Source organism: Ostrea edulis, chromosome 6 (assembly GCF_947568905.1).
Source record: "Ostrea edulis chromosome 6, xbOstEdul1.1, whole genome shotgun sequence".
In the NCBI taxonomy this organism is placed as follows: Eukaryota; Metazoa; Mollusca; class Bivalvia; order Ostreida; family Ostreidae; genus Ostrea; species Ostrea edulis.
Window position 1 is genome coordinate 51,014,488 of NC_079169.1, and position 19,943 is coordinate 51,034,430.

At 35.3% G+C, this 19,943-nt stretch overlaps 2 protein-coding genes across 2 annotated transcripts in view; one reads left to right on the forward strand and one right to left on the reverse strand.

Annotated features, from left to right (window-relative positions):
- Positions 1–1,268: 1,268 nt before the first annotated feature.
- Positions 1,269–11,747, reverse strand: LOC125648118 (dynein axonemal assembly factor 3-like). The gene is made up of 16 exons (XM_048875039.2): positions 11,546–11,747; positions 10,831–10,878; positions 10,436–10,530; positions 10,158–10,251; positions 9,432–9,525; positions 9,256–9,319; positions 8,829–8,911; positions 8,338–8,431; positions 8,061–8,183; positions 7,489–7,611; positions 6,313–6,448; positions 5,753–5,839; positions 3,510–3,624; positions 3,231–3,305; positions 3,059–3,140; positions 1,269–1,648 (listed from the first exon to the last, which is right to left on the reverse strand). The coding sequence occupies exons 1-16, from the start codon at positions 11,610–11,612 to the stop codon at positions 1,580–1,582; spliced, it is 1,449 nt and encodes a 482-aa protein (XP_048730996.1). The 5' UTR covers positions 11,613–11,747; the 3' UTR covers positions 1,269–1,579.
- A 176-nt stretch (positions 11,748–11,923) lies between these two features.
- The window catches only part of LOC125645749 (CWF19-like protein 1), a 23,693-nt gene continuing 15,673 nt past the window's right edge, over positions 11,924–19,943 (forward strand). The window contains exons 1-7 of the mRNA XM_048871545.2: positions 11,924–12,031; positions 15,355–15,439; positions 17,171–17,246; positions 17,919–18,023; positions 18,553–18,761; positions 18,945–19,060; positions 19,484–19,568. Of these exons, the coding sequence (XP_048727502.1) occupies positions 12,006–12,031; positions 15,355–15,439; positions 17,171–17,246; positions 17,919–18,023; positions 18,553–18,761; positions 18,945–19,060; positions 19,484–19,568 (702 nt within the window). The 5' untranslated portion in view covers positions 11,924–12,005. The remainder of the gene's footprint in view (positions 12,032–15,354; positions 15,440–17,170; positions 17,247–17,918; positions 18,024–18,552; positions 18,762–18,944; positions 19,061–19,483; positions 19,569–19,943) is intronic.

A 19,943-nucleotide genomic window follows, 5' to 3' on the forward strand; every position in this document is an offset into this window, starting at 1 on the left:
GAATTCATTTTCAGTTATGTTGTGATCCTTTGGGACTATAGGCTTGGTCACAATATGGGGTCAACATTTTTTATGGGAATCAAGATTGAAAAAATCACAACAGCTTAACAATGGCAGGGCCAAAGTGATTCAGGTGAGTGATGTGGCCAATGGACCTTTTCTTCCTCTTCCCAGTAATTAAGTCTCATTCCTCATACCAATATTAATCTATAAATCATCTTCCCAATATTAATCTATAAAGCCTCATCCCAATATTAGCCTATAAATCCTCATCCCAATATTAGCCTATAAATTGATCCCCATCCCAATACTAGTCTATAAATCCTCATCCCAATATTAGTCAATAAATCGATCCCCATCCCAATATTAGCCTATAAATCCTCATCCCAATACTAGTCTATAAATTATCTTCCCAATATCAGTCTATAAATCATCTTCCCCATATTAGTCTATAAATCATCTTCCCCATATTAGCCTATAAATCTTATTCCCAATATTAGTCTATAAATCTTCCCAATACTAGTCTACAAATCCTCTTCCCAATATTAGCTAGTCTATAAATCATCTTCCCAATATTAGTTTATAAATTCTCATCCCAATATTAATCTATAAATCATCTTCCCAATATTAGCCTATAAATCCTCATTCCAATATGATTATTAGTCTATAAATCTTCTTCCCAATATAAGTCTATAAATCCTCTTGAGCAGTAGTCTTTTTAGTTCTCATCCCAGCAGTAGTCTTTTAGTCCTCTTTCTAGCAGTAGTCTTTTGGTCCTTTTTCTAGTAATAGTCTTTTAGTCCTCTTTCTAGCAGTAGTCTTTTAGTCCTCTTTCTAGCAGTAGTCTTATAGTCCTCTTTCTAGCAGTAGTCTTTTGGTCCTCTTTCTAGCAGTAGTCCTTTGGTCCTCTTTCTATCAGTAGTCTTTTAGTCCTCTTTCTAGCAGTAGTATTATAGTCCTCTTTCTAGCAGTAGTCTTTTGGTCCTTTTTCCAGCAGTAATCTTTTAGTTCTCTTCCCAATATTAGTCTATAAATCTTCCCAATATAAGTCTATAAATCCTCTTTCAAGCAGTAGTATTTTGGTCCTCTTCCCAGCAGTAATGTGTGTATGTATTGTGTCTAGTAATCCATTAATTGTGTGTGATATATATATTTAATCACAAAACCTTGACATTGTGATGATGGTGTTATTATTGAAAAATAAACTCTCAGAATTCATTTGACTTCCTCTGAAAGAATCATGAATAATTCTGAAACTTCACACATGATACTGTAAAATATATTTATTGTAAAACATATTTATTATTGCAAACACAGGATAATTGTTTCAAACATTCATGAATATTGTTCTACGTTATTCGTTTTGAGGAAACAAAAAGCATTTTGATCATTGTCCAAATAATAAGAAATCAAAATAACTGATTGTTTAAAAAACACTTTGTTCATTTGGAGAAAATGTCAAGTGTCAGAGATTTGTCCAAAACATAAAATAAAAATTTTCCTTCGCTTCCTATACATGTATAAATAATCCAATGAAGATTTATTGAAGATGATGAGGATGACCAGATGTCAGCCATTATCAGGAGGAGGGACGTTGATACTTGAAGGCGATGAAATTGGATGATTTAGCATCAAATTTACCTGGATCCTGGAAATACGGGAAAAGGATTGATTAGAAAAGCTTAATGCATGATTTGACAGGTAAGCTAAAATGTCCTTAGTTCTATATAGACAGAGGAATTATTGGAGAAAAATGTCCTTAGTTCTATATAGACAGAGGAATTATTGGAGAAAAATGTCCTTAGTAATTCTTACAGTAATTATTGGATGAAAATGTACATGTATTTAGTATTTCTGAGACAGAGGAATACTTCTCATTACCAGCTCGTTAGAGTTATCGCGCTTTGATGACTCTTGTGCGTCATTGGTAAGAAAATGCACAAGTCTCGCGAGAAAGTGCGAGATTACTGGGACATAAACAAAACGTTCATAGCACCCCCCCCCCCCTTTTTTTTAAGAGTTAAAATACATGTTGTATTTTTAAATAAAATAACCATTGGTCAAACTGCATTTTTTAAATATTCTAACAATGTTACATGTTTTTTAAACTCCACCACACCTATTTTAAAAAATCCAAACAACGATGTTTTCTGTCCTAAGTCCATCAATATTTTGTAATTTTCAAAATAGCTTCGATGCAGTTTGGAAACGCATTAGTTGTGTTAATTAGTGTTATAAACGTCTAACAAAAAATGCAGTTTGGAATATATATAACTTGTTCTAAAATGTGGGAATTGAAAGGGGGGGGGGGGGGTGTACGTGTATGATTACAAAGTCCATGCCATATGAACCTGTCCTAATTGTATGATAAAATAGAATGTCTTCATAGTCTGACAGAATAACTTTAAAAACATATTAATCCCATTAATTACAAGAAAAGTTCTTGTGTTGGATGTGCATATAGGTTTTTCCCTTCACAGTTCTTCTTGCGATTGATGCTTTATATCGGTCAGATTTGGCAAATTTAGTAGCTTCTCTCCCTCACATAGTTAAATAAGTCCGTCAGTTTTCTTGTAAGAATATTTAATTCCTAAATTTGACTTTAGAATTTTAATCAGTGTTGTGGTTTGCAGTCGGTTATAATATGTATTCGATACCATAATGTATATTACGTATGCCTAAGTAATGTGTTTACATTATGTTGTCCCGGTAGCACGACTTTACGCGCCTTTAATTTGAAGAGTTCCACTAATGGAAATGATAAGTATTATTGGGCAAGGTGTTCTCAGTAATTTATAGACGGGGGAAATATTGGACAAAAGAGTTTAAATGCAGATTTTGATGTACTTTCTTGCCAAGAGTCGAAAACATTTTATGACAATTTCCTGACAATCAAATATGTACTGTAACTTTACCCCATATGAAGCAGAGACAACAAAGATATTTAAGCTAGCTAAGGCCATATCATTTGGTTGCTAATTCAGTACATATCAACACCAAATTTAAGAATGCATAAACTTAAGATTATGGTTTGAGTTAGAATTGAGATCTCATTTACCTGACAGCCAGCAGCTTTAGCCAACCCTACAATTTTGTTGGCAAATTCAACCTCCTGGTCATCCTTCAATTCCAGCATATACCTGTGAAAGAGATTCAATTTTCTTACATTCGTCACAGATACAATCGGTCATGGAATTGTATGATGTAGGAAATGTGTAGTTTGGATTTACCTTGCTGTTTCTAAGATGACATTGGCAGAGTCTCTGAAGATTGTTGCCACATCAGGGGTCAAAAGGTGAACCAAACTACAAAACAACACAAGTAGTCATACAGAATGTGCAACAGCAGGAGAATGATTCTAAATTTTGAATGGAGAACATTTAAGAATCATGAAATTTACACATTTAACCTAGAAAATAAAATAAGAGGAATACAAATCTTATAAAATACAAACTCTGATGTGATGACTGTAGACTACAGAAATTTATTTCAGGTATTTCGGTACTCACCTGTTAGCAAAGTACACGGTATGGAAGCAGTTCTTGTACTTTGTCTTTTTGGGGAGGTCTGGGAGGGAGCTCAGGGGGAGGAATGTAATCCTCACATCCTCTAGAGGTAAACACTCTGTAATACAAAGCGAGACTTGTCAGGGGAGGAATGTAATATCACATCCTTTAGAGGTAAACACCCTGTAATACAAAGCAAGGATTGTCAGGGGAGGAATGTAATCTTCACATCCTCTAGAGGTAAACACTCTGTAATACAAAGCGAGGATTGTCAGGGGAGGAATGTAATCTTCACATCCTCTAGAGATAAACACTCTGTAATACAAAGCGAGGATTGTCAGGGGAGGAATGTAATCTTCACATCCTCTAGAGATAAACACTCTGTAATACAAAGCGAGACTTGTCAGGGGAGGAATGTAATCTTCACATCCTCTAGAGGTAAACACCCTGTAATACAAAGCGAGGATTGTCAGGGGAGGAATGTAATCTTCACATCCTCTAGACGCTTGTTTGTTGTTTTACGTCCTGTCGAGAATTTTTCACTCATATTGAGATGTCACCAGCCGAAGGTGAAGTACCACAAATTTAGACCAATGCTTAGCACTCAGGGCTGTAGCCGTGAGGTTCTCTAACGTGCCAATGCCTGCCGCGACATGGGACCTCCATTTTTAAGGTCATATCCGAAAGACCCATGATTTTCACTTCTAAATGCTGAGCATTTGACGAAGGAGCAACCACTACTTATGTTTACGTCTTAGGTTTGACACGGCCATGGCATGAGCAGGGCTCAAACTCACAACCTTCCAGATACAAAGCAAACGCTCTACCACTGAGCTACCACAACCGAACCGGTTGTGGAGGTAAACACTCTGTAACGCAAATCAAGACATGTCAGGTTTAGAATTGTTATCTTCATATCCTGCAGAGACCAGCACTAAGATACATAGCAACACTATCATCACTGAGGAGTGTAACCGTTACATCGTAAAGAAGTATACACTTTGTGATACACTTACATTGTTGAGGAGTGTAATCGGCTACCCTCACATTTTACAGAGGCAAATAATCTCTTTACAAGAAAATACTGCATTTATTATTTCAAGAGTGCTATAAATGACCCTCGGATTAAGATAACTACCATCACTGACCAAATACTTAGAATAGGAATCAGTTAAGTCGAGGGTTAAAAATGCTTTCACTGATCATAGAGTTGGAATAGGAATCAGGTAAGTCGAGGGTAAGAATTGCTATCACTGATGATCGAGTTGGAATAGGGATCAGGTAGGTGGAGGGTAAGAATTGCTATCACTGATCACAGAGTTGAGTTAGGGATCGGGTAGGTCGAGGGTTAGAAATGCTATCACTGATGATCGAGTTGAGTAATAGGGATTGGGTACGTTGAGGGTAAGAATTGCTATCACTGATCACAGAGTTGAGTTAGGGTCTGAGTTATCACTTATCAGTGTGTTGGGTTTAAGTGTTCACTGATCATAGGAAAGAGCTAAACAAGGGTGGTCTTAAATTTCATCATTAACCATAGGGTGGGGTAGGATGAGGGTAAAAATGTTATCACTGACCATGAGGTTGTGCTACAGCAAATGTGGGGGTTATAAATATCATTGGTTGGGTTAGGGTCAGGAATGTTATTGCTGACTATAGGGTTGGGTCAAGCCTGAGGGTCATGGTTAGGTTATTAGGTTGGATACTGTTTAATTTCCTGCTCAAGAACAATTTGCTCATATGGAGAAGTCACCATTGCCGGTGAAGGGCTGCAAAATTTAGGCCTATGCTCAGCACTTATGGCCTTTGAGCAGGGAGGGATCTTTATCGTGTCACACCTGGTAACACAGTCACAGGGGGCCTCAGTTTTGAAGACCGACCCATTAACATGTAGTTGCCTCTCATGACAACAAATGGGTACTGAGGACCTATTCTAACCGGGATCCCTTCCGGACATCAGGGTTAGGAATGTTATCGGTTGGATTAAGGTTGGGATTAGGAATGTTATTGGCTGGATTAAGGTTGGGATTAGGAATGTTATCGGCTGGATTAAGGTTGGGATTAGGAATGTTATCGGCTGGATTAAGGTTGGGATTAGGAATGTTATCGGCTGGATTAAGGTTGGGATTAGGAATGTTATCGGCTGGATTAAGGTTGGGATTAGGAATGTTATCGGTTGGATTAAGGTTGGGATTAGGAATGTTATTGGCTGGATGAAGGTTGGGATTAGGAATGGTTTTGCTGACCATATGGTTGCTCCAGGGGGTTACTGGGAGGTTCTTCATTTTCTTGACTCGCAGTCTGCTCAGAAATTTCTTCCTCTTCTGTTATTTCTGCAATGTAAACAATTTATCTATTATTTTCACCACAAAACACTGGAACTATTACAAACTTTATAATATTTAGTGGGGACTGCTACAATGAACATTTAGTAAGAACTGATATTTAGTGGTTTTTATGGGTAATATCCTATCAAAAGAATTTAAAACCTTGGTCAAATACAAAATCAGTAGAAAACTGGATACAGACTTTTAAAGCCTCCCCTCAGATGAGTACAGAGACACTGTCTGCTTGAATCATTACCATTGTTTGACATTTTATACAATTTTGGAATAGTTTTACAAGGAGTGAAAAACTATAATTTTCTTTGATCTACATGCAGATAAGAAGTTGAGTTAAATTCTTCATTTTCATTTCAGATTTATGTGCTTTTTACAATTGGGTGTTTTTAATAGGAGGCTGAATGTTTGATACATGCATGAAGGAAAGAAAGAGAAAAAGGAAGAAAGAAAGAGGGGTTAGCTACCTGTGACTGTGGCTCCCCCTGGACTCTCTGTTTCAGTCTTAGATTTTTCCTCCGTTTTTGCTGGACTGTACTTCTCTTTGTGAGCGATTTCATGGAACAGTGAGAGAATGTTGTATTCTGCTACGTGTAAGGACAGCTGGAAGATTTTATACAGAGTAAGGAAAGCTTAAAGATTATCATATTGTATTATATAGAATAAGGATAGCTGGAAGTTTGTCATATTGTATTATATAGTGTAAGGAGAGCTGGAAGATTGACATATTGTATTATATAGTGCATGGAGAGCAGGAAAATTGTTATATTGTATTATATAAAGTAAGGAGAGCTGAAAGATTGACATGTTGTATTATATAGTGTATGGAGAGCAGGAAAATTGTTATATTGTATTACATAGAGTAAAGAAAGCTGGAAGATTGTCATATTGTATTATATAGTGTATGGAGAGCTGGAATATTGACATATCATATTATATAGAGTAAGGAGAGCTGGGAGATTATAATATTGTGTTGTATCTTATCATTTTGTCCTATACCATACTGTATCATACAGACCTAGATTCTAGTGTCAGTAAGTGTATAATGTATTTCATACAACAGATTATTTAAAGGGACTGGTTCACGATTTTTGATAAAAATATTTTTCATTTTTGATGTTAAACATTGAAAATATAACTCATTTAATGTTGACAGCCAAAATTTTTACCTTCTGAATGCAAGAATAAAAGCAATATTTTAGCCTTAAATCTGTGTTATGTAAACAAAGACTCGAGTCTTTTTCTGTATACAAAGAAAGACGTGAAATATTAAATTTGTTATATAAAGCATCTTAATTCTGCATAGTCACAAATTTTAACTTTTTGATAACACATTTTACCCCCAAAATGCTTGAAATGTGAAAGATATAATAAATTTACATCGATATCCATTTATTTTAAAAATTTCGTAAACAATAACATACTGCAATCTTTGTTTACAAAACAAATATTAAACTCTCTAAAATGAGCTTCTGTGATAATGTATAACCTTAATTTTTATGTGAAATCTTTTAAACACATTAGACAGTAGATTTTGATCATTAATTTAAAGTGAAAAAGAAGATTTTGGGGGAAATCGTGAATCAGTCCCTTTAATACTACAACACAATGATTATATGTCTATAAATATAATACACAGTTACCTTTGTGTACATATTGTTGGATTTCTTAAAGAACGACTTTTCCTCGGACTGAATTCCAAACGCAAGGTATGGACTGACCAAAATGTCTCCCCAGTATCCCCTCCGCAACACTTTCTCTCCACCCTGTCATAATCATTTAATATTAAAATAAACAAAGCTTTCCACTCACTAATCAAGTTAACCTCAAATTAATCACTGAACAATTTAAAACAGTTAACTCTACACTCTGTCATAATCCAGTTAATGTTAAATCAATCTCTACCCTGTCACAATTCAACATCAAATTAATCCCTAAACAATTAACAAACCTCATCATCAAAACCAATCTCAATTGGTAAAATTAATTCTAATAGTGTAATAGTTTAACTTTAACCTGTAACCATGAAAGTCTTTATCTAAGGAACTGATTTAATACATATTGATAAAATTAATAAAGTATCTTAAATCAAAAGAAAAATCATGCAATAATTGCAAAACTAATTCTTCCATTACATGAAAGGTTGAGTTCCGACAAAGTTTTGAATTGTTGTTCTTGAATTATTTTCAATGACAAAGTTGTCCTTGACCTTTACCTGATTGACGATGACCCCTGATGCCAGTGTTTTGTTAGGGATGTCATAAGTTGCCTCCCTTGGTTCAAAAGCAATCCCAGAATTCCTCCAACTTTTGTACTCATGTTTGTGTATGATTTCAGCCTGTGAAAGAGATATACGTGGCTATGCCATATATAATACGTACATCATAACTTTGGTGAGTTGTATAGAGAAAACATCTACATGTAACAATAGTACACAATAAATCTCTGAAAGGTTTTTGCTTAATTTGGTGACAAGGATTAAGTCTCTAGACCTCTTTGTTGACAAGCTTCATGTGGTAATCCCAATCGTAAGCATTTAATCTACAGTCATAGCGTGGTCCTAGGTATTGTCTCTGCCTCATGTCCCTGTCATCAATAGAAAAAAAATTGCTTTAAATAAGGACTAAATGGGACATTCCCTTAACACACGGCATGTAGTGAAATAGTATTCCTGTAAGTGCCATTGAAATTAGAAACACACGACATGTAGTAAAATAGCATTCCTGTATTTAGTGCTATTTAATTCAGAAAAACAAAAAACTTTACAAATTCTATCCCAGTCCCCTTGTCCTTTCAACTGTAACCTTTAAATACAATAGGAAATAGAGGCACCATTTCTACAAACCCTGACAATTTGTTGATGAAAAATGTATCTTAAATCTTGAACCAATAATCCTTTACGCTCTCCCTTCCAGTGACCTTGAACTTTCATATACAACCTTGGAAACCAAGGTCTGTGTAAAGGTACCAGTTCTATATTTACCAGTGTTTTTCTGCATCAAATATTTCTAGTGATGGGTTTCTCCAGAATTTGAAAATTCCTTCCAGAAAATCTCTTTCTTTAAACTGCAAAAATGTACATTTTATTATTTCCTAAAAGATAAGATTACAAAGTAGAGAGATTCAATTAGCTCATAAGGAACTTATTCATAAACTTTTCTTTGTATAAGAACCTAGTAAATTTCAAGAAATTAAAAATAATTGTTACTCATGGAATTTCTTATGAGCAAATTCTATTGTAAATTATTTAGCAAGATGAATATTTAACCTGGTTGGGGAGGGGGGTATAGGAAAGTGGGTAGACACTAGCTGACACTTGGGACGTGGTACATAATTTTTTGAGCATGAATTATGATTATCAAGCTTTTTGTCATTTACAGTTCATCAAAATCACTTTTAGGAATCTTTACCTTTAGCTGAGAAAGGTCTAACATTGGTAGTTTTTTAGCAAGATAGTCTTCATCTGTCACCATCCTACAAAAGAGTTGATTCAATAAACCAATTGTTCTTATTCATCACTATGAAATCCATTAATTAAAGATATTTATGTTTCAGCACTCATTTTGTTGATTTCATGAGTACTTACTTAATGAATTCATTTGCCATCTTTTCCACATATTCACATGACTGTTTTCGGACTAACAGATTTCCAAAGAGTTCCAAGAACAATTCTGTCTTCTCTACAATGGAATCAGGGCAGTAAGCATTTCTTCCACACCTCCACGCACAGTGTTTACAATGAACAGTGGACTATTTATAAACATTTCTTCCATCCCTCCACCTACAGCGTTTACAATTAACAGTGGAGTATTTATAAACATTTCTTCCACCCCTCCACGTACAGTGTTTACAATGAATAGTGGAGTATTTATAAACATTTCTTCCACCCCTCCACATACACTGCTGCGTTTACAATTAACAGTGGAGTATCTATAAACACTTCTTCCACCCCTTCACACACAGTGTTTACAATGAATAGTGGACTATTTATAAACATTTCTTCCACCCCTCCACGTACAGTGTTTACAATGAACAGTGGAGTATTTATAAACATTTCTTCCACCCCCACCCCACCCCCATGCACAGTGTTTACAATGAACAGTGGAGTATTTATAAACATTTCTTCCACCCCTCCACATACACTGCTGCGTTTACAATTAACAGTGGAGTATCTATAAACACTTCTTCCACCCCTTCACACACAGTGTTTACAATGAATAGTGGAGTATTTATAAACATTTCTTCCACCCCTCCACCCACAGTGTTTATGATTAACAGTGGAGTATTTATAAACAGACATGGCAGCTCTTACCCTGTAGTCCCATTCGTTTTGGTGTCTCCAGACTTAGAGCCAAAAACAGCATGTCTCTTGCATACAGTTCCAAAGCATTCTCCAGAATATAAAACTACAAACATTCATTGACAATGGTGTAAATCATCTCTTCCAAAGCAAACACAATGCATGGTTACTAGTACATTTGAAGTGCTTTGAATTTATCGACATTTGTCTACTTCAACATGATTTTGAGGTCATTAATATATTAAGTGAATTGCTGAAGTAGATTTTATATATATAAATAATTGACTTACATGGAGTTTTCTGCGCTGGTAGCGATATGATCTTGCTATGCTTGTCAAAACATGTCTTAGATCTCCCGACCCAACAAGCAAGATTTTTAGCTCATCTGAATTAAGATAATTTAGGTTATTAGAATACAACTTTTAGTTTCAATGCAATGATCTCAAATAATCTTAACTGCCACACCTACACTCGGGTAGGGATAACCCTAACACCAAGCCTGCACTGAAAAATTTGGACAGATGACTTTTTTGTTTTTAGACCAGGGGAGCTAGTACAGTTTGTAAAATAAATAACATGAAAATACTGAAATTATTAAGTGGATATCAAATATGCAGTCAGCCATGCATACAGTTGAAGATAAATCTATGATTATTAAAAGATAAGCAGGCCTGTCTATACTAACCATTTTCTTTTTCATTGATTTCCATCTCATTTAATGAGACAACCAAATCTGAAAGATAAGAAAAGTTCACAATAACAGCTGAGTTCTGTTCTTTTTTTTATGTGCAGGAATATACCAATATCTAAAAAAAGAATCATTCAATCATCATGATAAATGAAAATTCGCAACAAGTATTCTTTAGCTTTATTTAACAGTACAAGTTAAGTAAAAGTTATTTCAAAATGAATATTATGAAAGTATGTTTGTTCAATAAATCCATGGTGACTTAGATTGTTCAAACGTCTTTCTTTGTCTAAAATCAAATTCTGTATGACATAGTGTGGGTTTTCTGTGTTGGTTGGTGGATATAAAACTGTTCTGTATGACATAGTGTGGGTTTTCTGTGTTGGTTGGTGGATATAAAACTGTTCTGTATGACATAGTGTGGGTTTTCTGTGTTGGTTGGTGGATATAAAACTGTTCTGTATGACATAGTGTGGGTTTTCTGTGTTGGTTGGTGGATATAAAACTGTTCTGTATGACATAGTGTGGGTTTTCTGTGTTGGTTGGTGGATATAAAACTGTTCTGTATGACATAGTGTGGGTTTTCTGTGTTGGTTGGTGGATATATAACTGTTCTGTATGACATAGTGTGGGTTTTCTGTGTTGGTTGGTGGATATATAACTGGGTAACTACATGCACCGTAGTACACACATTGTGTTCGACACTGTATACCTTTCTCTTGAAGATCCAGTGCAGGACTAAAACCCCACCAAGTTATCGTTCCAAAACCGTCTGTCATGTTTCTATATGACAGTGAAAGCAAATTTATTCACAAAGTACTTAGCTTGTTTAAAATTTGCTCGCAGGTATGCAACGAGTTTTAGTTCCAGCAGACATGTGTAAACAAAGCAGTTCCGCAGAAATATTGTGTATTGGCTAATGCGTACATAAGTTTATTTGACCTTTTGCTTATCTATCGTTATTACACCATTTATAGAAAATTATTGAGTTTTTCAGCATTGATTTCGTAACCGTTGTATATCAATTGATATTAGCCGTAACAAATTTTGCATTTTAAAAGGAAATGTCCGATTCGAAATATTGATGAATGGTATATTGAATAAAAATAAAAAAGATGGCGGCGCCCATGTATCAGCGGCAAAATTAAAACGTAAATCAACTTCAACTTGGCATGATGACTTCAAAGGCATTGAAAATGTGAGTATATCTACTTTCAAACATTCCTCTACGTCAAAATATTTATTTCCTGTCATGTTGTCTGTGGTGTCATTCAAGTGTAGTGTATACATCTTTGGAATGGTTTGTTATTTTAAATGTCAGAGCTAGGTATGTATGCAAGTTTTATTTAAAGTCGGTATTATATACATTTAACAAGTCAACACTTTTTCATCGAATAGAGGAAAGGGTACTAATATGTATACGGTGTGACCGTTGGACCGAGCGAACCATGTAATGGTCATTGGAGTGTCCCAAGTGGTAATCATAATTCCGTTAAGTATGGTAGGTTATGATTCATTTAAAAATATATATTTTTAATGAAATTTTCCTTGCGCTAAAAACCCAGTAACATCTCAATATCAAAGGGGTTTATATGGGGACAACAGTTTTACAGGATCCGCCTATTCATTGAACGCGGGAAATAAAACGCAAGGCGACGTAAACTGTGCATTGTGACGTCACATTTAGCCTCGACTTTTTTTTCTTTGCCAAAGCAAACAATTATAAACAACAATAATACATTCCGTATGCAATGAAAAAGGCCGTTATAAAACTAAATAAAATTAACCAATGAATTCAAAATGGTAAAAACGATACCGTAATTTTATCGTATATTCTTATTTAAAGAAACTCATGAACTCGTTCATCTATTTAGTCGTATTACGGTTTTATATGTAATTATTTGCTAAAACCTGTTACATTGATAATTATACTATTCACTTTAAACTAACTGAGTGTTTAAATTACGAATTGCACGTCAGAGTCTTCTATTATTGGCATTCAAAATAAAACACGAATAACTGTTGAAGCAGGTAATGAAAAAATAAATGGCGGCGCCCATATGGATCACGAAAATTTCAGTGAACGTATATAGAGATTGTCTCTTTTTCTTTTGCTGATTTTGACTTTTTTCTTTTACATACGTGTTACCTTTAGAGCCTTGCTTCGCGGACGGGCCTTTGGCCCGTCCGAGCTTCGCTCGGTATTAAGAGAAGACCTATTGTGATATGTCTTACGGCATGACCGTGTTTGGGGGCGAAGCAAAAAGTATCGGCATTAGTATCGATAACAGAACAAATAATATCCCGAAGTTAGCACCTTACGTGTGAGAACAGAGCTCAATCAAAGTATTCTAACTAGACATTTTTGATCCGCCTATTCATTAAACGCGGGAAACTCTATGCAACTGATGTAAGCAGTGCATTGTGACGTCTTGTTCAGCGTCGGTGTAATAGCAAATTCACAAACATAGGAGACATGGTACCATCACGTAAATCAAGGAGTTATTATATATGATTAAAAAAATAAGATTTACATGCTTTTACGGATTTTATGTAACATCTCAGAATGACATGAACTTGGGTACACAAGATTCAAAATGGAGAAATTCATGTCCACACGCTAGTATTCGAATCGACGCCATTGGGACTAAAATTTTCAAGTTCCATAGGTATGGTTTAATTTTTCATTAGTTTTCTATATTTTCCTTTTAAACATGTATATACATGTTACCTATAGGAAGAGCTCCGCTCTCACGGCCCTTTGGGCCGTGAGAGGGCTTCGCCCTCTATAATATTATGTATATGCATGGTGTGACCGTTGGACCGAGTGAAGCATGAAATGGTCATTGTCGTGTCCCAAGTGATAATCATAATTTCGTTAAGTATAATAAATTATAATTCATTTGAAAATATTTTTGATTTATGAAATTCCCCTTACATTAAACGCCCAGTAACATCTAGATATGAAAGGGGGACATATGAGGATATATAGCTGCAGGATCTGTGTATTCGTTTGACACGGGGAATATACTGCCAGGTGATGTAAAGAGTGCATTGGCTTTTTTTTTCTCTCTTTCAAATCAAACAATTATAACCAATACATCCTGTCTGCAATTTAAAAGACAGTTAAATCTCAACAAAACTAACCAACAAATTCAAAGTGGTAAAAACGTAAGCATAAATATATCACAAATTTTTATTTAAAGAAACTTATAAACTCGTTCATCTATTTAGTCGTATTACTGTTTTCCTATTTGATGAGTGGCTAAAAACTGTAACAAAAATAATCATCCCTGGACCCATTCATTTTTAACAAACTAATTGTTTGAGTTACAAATTGCATGTCAGTCTTGTATTTCTGGCATTCAAAATTAAAACACAAATAACTGTAGAAGCAACTAATGAACAAATCAAAATTTTCAGTGAACAAATCTAGAGATTATCTCTATTCCCTTGCTGATTTTCTCATTTTTTTTCTTTTACATATGTGTTACCTTTAGAGCCTTGCTTCGCGGACGGGCCTTGGCTCGGTATTAGTGTTAGTATGACTTGTTCAATTTAGTAATTATCATTCTGGTAATATGTCTTAAGGCGTGACCATTTTTTAAGGGCGAAGCATAAAGTTTTTGCATTAGGATCTATATCCATAACAGGACAAAAAATATTCCAAAGTTAGCATCTAACATGTGAGGACAGATCGAAGCTCTTTCAAAGCATCCTAACTTTAGACATTTGATCCGCCTATTCACTGAACGCAGGAAACATAATACAGTCGATGTAAACAGTGCATTAATTGTGATGTCATTGATGTTTAGGAAATTCACAAGCATGGGAGACAATGGTACAATTGCATTAATCGAGGAGTGATTAGGTCTATAGTCTATATGATTAAGAAAATAAGATTAACATACTTCTATGGATTTTTTGTAACATCTCAGAATGACATGAACTTGAGGACATGAGATTCAAAATGGAGAAATACATGTCTGATGCTCACGAGTTTGTATTCGAATTAACGCCATTAGAACCAAAAGTTTTAAGTTCCATAAGTACATACTCTAATTTTTCAATAGTTTTCTATATTTTCCTTTTAAACATGTATATAGATTACGTGTTACCTACAGGGATAGCTCTGAATGCCAAACATTTGGTGAAGGAGCAATCACTAATGTTTTAGGTTTGACACAGCCATGGCATGACCGAGGCTCTAACTCACGACCTCCTGGTTAAGAAGTGGGTGTGATGGAGGTGTACATGTTAAACAGGTGTGATAGGGGTGTAGGTGTTGAACAGGTGTGATAGGGATGTGGATTTTGAATAGGTGTGATTGGGGTGTGGAACTTGAACAGGTGTGATCGGGGTGTGGATGTTGAACAGGTGTGATAGGGATGCAGGCATTGAACAGGTGTGATCAGGTTGTGGGTGTTGAACAGGTGAGGTAGGGGTGTAGGTGTTGAACAGGTGAGGTAGGGGTGTAGGTGTTGAACAGCTGATGTGGGGGTTGTACTGTTCTCTCTGTAGCTTGGTGAGTGGAGATGTGGAAGGGAACTTTGATAAGCTGTTTGGTCGTGTCAACACTATACAGAAGAAAAGTGGCAGCTTTGATGTAAGTACGCTGTGTTAACACAAACTAGATATGATTCTTCTGATCCTTTTAGAGAATAAATCATAATTATAATATATACCCCACAACCGACACTTAGGGGAGGGGTATGCAGGAATCACCTTGTCTGTCAGTTCGTAGACATAATTTGTTGATCAGTTCGTAGACATAATTTGTACTTAACACCGATGAACAAATTTGATTCAAATTTTATGTATATATTTTATATGAATAGTGAAGTTGTGCATATATGCTATTTTTAACATCAAGGAAAATTGTGGATATTTTTTTTTTCCTTTTTAAAGGAGTGTTGTCATTGTCCATCTTAAATAGATACTCTTAAAAGACCAATAAACAGAATTGATTCCAAATTTATGTCAATATTATATGATTATGTATATAATGAAGTTGTTAAACCTGTCATTTTTATTGAGGTTCCTTAACATTCAAGGAAGATGTGGATATTTTTATTTTACAGGGATTTTTGAACTTTATTGACTTAGTCATTTTCTTTTAGATTTTTAATGATCTGTTCTCTCACAGAGAATACTGCATTAGTTTAGGAGAGGGTATAATGGAATAATCAGTCCATTTGTCTGCCTGCCCATCTGTCTGGATGTGATTTTGTTAATAAAAGATGAGATGTCATTTGCTGGCTCATGTGTGTTAAATTTTTATCCTTGAAATAGTAATCAGAAGTTATATTAAGCATATATATCTTAAATATATTATATGAGTTACACCCTACTGCAGAATATACTGTAAATGTATTACATTTGGCTGTGTATTCTATTTAGCGCCTTTGGCGGAACGCAGCTTCCGCTAAATCAAGTACATCGCTAAATGCCATCCGTAAATCTAGATGTTTAAAGTAATTCAGGAATGCGCTAAATCAAATCTACGCTAACTTGTTGAAAAAACGATTTCCGCCAAATATCGTACACGCCAAATATAATACGTTTACAGTATAGTCTTTTAATGCATTAACATTAATTGCTCTCAAGAAAACAGAGTCCCTCTTCATGTCAAAAGGATGTGTTTATTCTTCTTTGAGCACAATTAAGATCACTATTTCCCACCATCCTATGTGCCCTGAAGGGGGTGTTAGTCCCATTAGGACATTTTTAGCTGTTTATATGTTGTTGATATGATATTGCTAACTGGGAGAGGGGAGTATTAGTCTTGTTAGGACATTTCTAGCTGTGTATATGTTGTTGATATGATATTGCTAACCAGGGGAGGGGGTATTAGTCTTGTTAGGACATTTCTAGTTGTTTATATGTTGTTGATATGATATTGCTAACCAGGGGAGGGGGGTATTAGTCTTTTTAGGACAGTTCTAGTTGTTTATATGTTGTTGATATTATATTGCTAACCCGGGGGGGGGGGGGGGGGGGGGGGGGGGGGGATTAGTCTTTTTAGGACAGTTCTAGTTGTTTATATGTTGTTGTTATGATATTGCTAACCAGGGGAGGAGGGTATTAGTCTTTTTAGGACAGTTCTAGTTGTTTATATGTTATTGATATGATATGAAAACCTTTTGTGAGATAGAGGGGGTTTAAGAGGATCATGGCTGCTAACCGTCTCACTATCACTTTGTAAGATTGTTGTCTTCACTTAATAAGGAAACTCCAAATGTTGTTCATATTCATTGCTAAGTAATCTTAACACAGCATGTTGTAGTCTCATCTGTTTGTAGTTACAAGCCATTGTAGTGTGTCTTTATTATTACAGTTACTGCTGTGTGTTGGAGATTTTTTTGGGAAGAACAACAGCGAGTGGGAAAAATATGAGTCGGGTCAGAGTAAAGGTAAGTGTGAGAGGTATGAAATCAGGTCAGAGTAAAGGTAAGTGTGAGAGGTATGAAATCAGGTCAGAGTAAAGGTAAGTGTGAGAGGTATGAAATCAGGTCACAATAAAGGTAAGTGTAAGAGGTATGAAATCAGGTCACAATAAAGTTAAGTGTAAGAGGTATGAAATCAGGTCACAATAAAGGTAAGTGTGAGAGGTATGAAATCAGGTCACAATAAAGGTAAGTGTGAGAGGTATGAAATCAGGTCACAATAAAGGTAAGTGTCAGAGGTAGTAAATCGGGTCACAATAAAGGTAAATCAAGTCAGAATAAAGGTAAGTGTCAAGAAATAATTCACAGGCAACATAATTTAGTAGAATAAAATTCAGTAGTAACTCTGTAATCCTGAAGCTTTTTGAAATGTGCAGCTGTAGCCTGTTTTAAATGTACAAGAACTACTGAGTCTTACATACATTTTAATTCAACGAAAGACGGTTTAGTTTCAGTTTAAAGTCTATTAATCAGAATGTAATGAGGTGGAAGATGATAGCTGCCCTGTGCGAGACACCGCTGATCTGTTTTGTGATGTTATTGCTTGCAGTGCTGAAATTTTATTTAACATTTGTTATTGTTTGCAGTGCCAATACCCACCCTGATTCTGTGATTTAACATATTTTTTATTGTTTGCAGTGCCGATACCCACCCTGATTCTGGGTCCCTGTGATTCCTCCCTATCTGATGAATTCCAGAACAATCGAGATGGGCTGGAACTTTGTGAGAACGTGACATATCTGGGTACGTATATGTACGTTCCCATGCTTACACTGAATTAACGGGGCTGTGATCGGGATAGGTATGGCAGCTGATTTGTGTCATTTATACTTTATCTTGTTTTTGTTATTTCGAGGCGAAATGACAGCAAAATGATATTTAGCGACTTTTTGTCCCAAAATAACGAAAAGACGACAACTTGTAAAATGGCACAAATCAGCCACCATACCTAGCCACTACAATCTTGAGTGCAGCTATGATCTCTCACAAGTTTAGATATGTTTACATCATCACAAAAATTGTATTGTTGAGATTTAAGATGGTGCATGCTAATTTCAGTCTTTGATGACTGTTTTGACGGTGTATAAGAAATTAATTTATTGTTTTGAAACTACAAAAAGTAGATGTTTACGACAGTCTATAAGAATCTTGTTTGGACAGTTTATAAGAATCTTGTTTGGACTGTTTATAAGAATCTTGTTTGGACTGTTTATAAGAATCTTGTTTGGACTGTTTATAAGAATCAGGTGATTGGTTGTTTTTTTTTCTTCAGGAAGGCGTGGTTCATACACAGGAAGCTCTGGACTATCTGTCGCCTACCTCAGTGGTGCAGAGGGCGACAAGTCAGATTTCACACACTTCCTACAAGAAGATGTGTCTACTCTTCTTCTGCCATTTCAAAATGACACAAAGTTCCGAGGAGTGGACATCTTGTTGACATCACAGTGGCCAAAACATCCTAGCAAATACGGCTCTGAAGTGGTACATTGTTTGTGTACATGAAATTCATTTCCATTTGTATAATCATTCTAGTGAAATAAGTTCAGCTGCAAGAAGGCAATGCTCATTATCCCCGCCAGTGGTTTAGAAGTGCAGCAATATATGTTTGTTTATTAGGGAATTTGATGAAAGAGAAATACTATCACTTGCGCTTTTTTTCCCCAGGAAGTGGACACAGAGAAGTGTGGGTCCAATCTGATTTCTCAACTTGCCTTCGAACTTAAACCTCGGTATCATTTCTGTGGCTGTCAGGATGTGTATTATGAGAGACAGCCTTACAGGTAACAAAACAGGCTGGATGTGCTGTTAATCAACCTTTATTTGCAAGTTATGAGATGTACATTTATAAGGTTTTTGCTACAAATTTTTTGTTGTTGACACATTTTCCAGTGGACATTCATCAATAAAAGGTGGTTTGCAGTATGTCCGAGTGTAAAATGATAAATGTCTGATTGAATAACTACAAAGGTGCATTACCAGATTAGAAAATTTAGCATACTGAGAAGTCCCTAGTGTTTTACAATTTTGTTGTTTGTCTAAATGTAATTGTTGCGGTTTAGGCCAATTTAAATCCATATCAAAGAAAATAACCAATATCAATAAACAACAAGTATGTGAATATTTGAACGTGTTTGGAACTATAAGAAGTTGACCCGATGAAAACAAGTACTGTATGTCACCTCCAATTACTGTTTCATTTTCAGAAACCACAAGGTCTTGGCTGAGAAAGAAAAACATGTCACCAGATTTATCTCCCTTGCCAAAGTCAACAATCTTCAGAAGAAAAAAGTACAAAATTCAATGTGTTTATCTACCAAACAATTTCATATATAGCAGTTGTAATTAGGGCTAGGTATTGTCTGGAAATTTCATATTGCGATATACAGCGATATTTTTAACTTTATTGTGATAAGTATTGCAATATTTTCAAAAAGCAATTAAATTGATCTTTTCTTTAATATCAATAAGAAAATATATGGCCCCCATCAGACAAGTACCTCAACATTCACTTGACTACACACTAATTAAGTGTTTCAGCGGTGTGGTACGAGGTTAAAATATTGAAATAATTGATGAAAATATTGAAGTTTAGCTCCATGCAAATCCACCTTATCTGAAGTCTATTTGCACTTTACAAACATCATGCAATTTAATTATTTTATA

Coding starts and splice junctions, on each gene's coding strand:
- LOC125648118 (XM_048875039.2), bottom strand. CDS start 11,612: ATGACAGACGGTTTTGGAACGATAACTTGGTGGGGTTTTAGTCCTGCA. Junction 9,320..9,431: donor ATGGCAAATGAATTCATTAA/GTAAGTACTCAT, acceptor ACTCTTTTGTAG/GATGGTGACAGATGAAGACT. Junction 3,625..5,752: donor CCCCCTGGAGCAACCATATG/GTCAGCAAAACC, acceptor TTTGTATTACAG/AGTGTTTACCTCTAGAGGAT.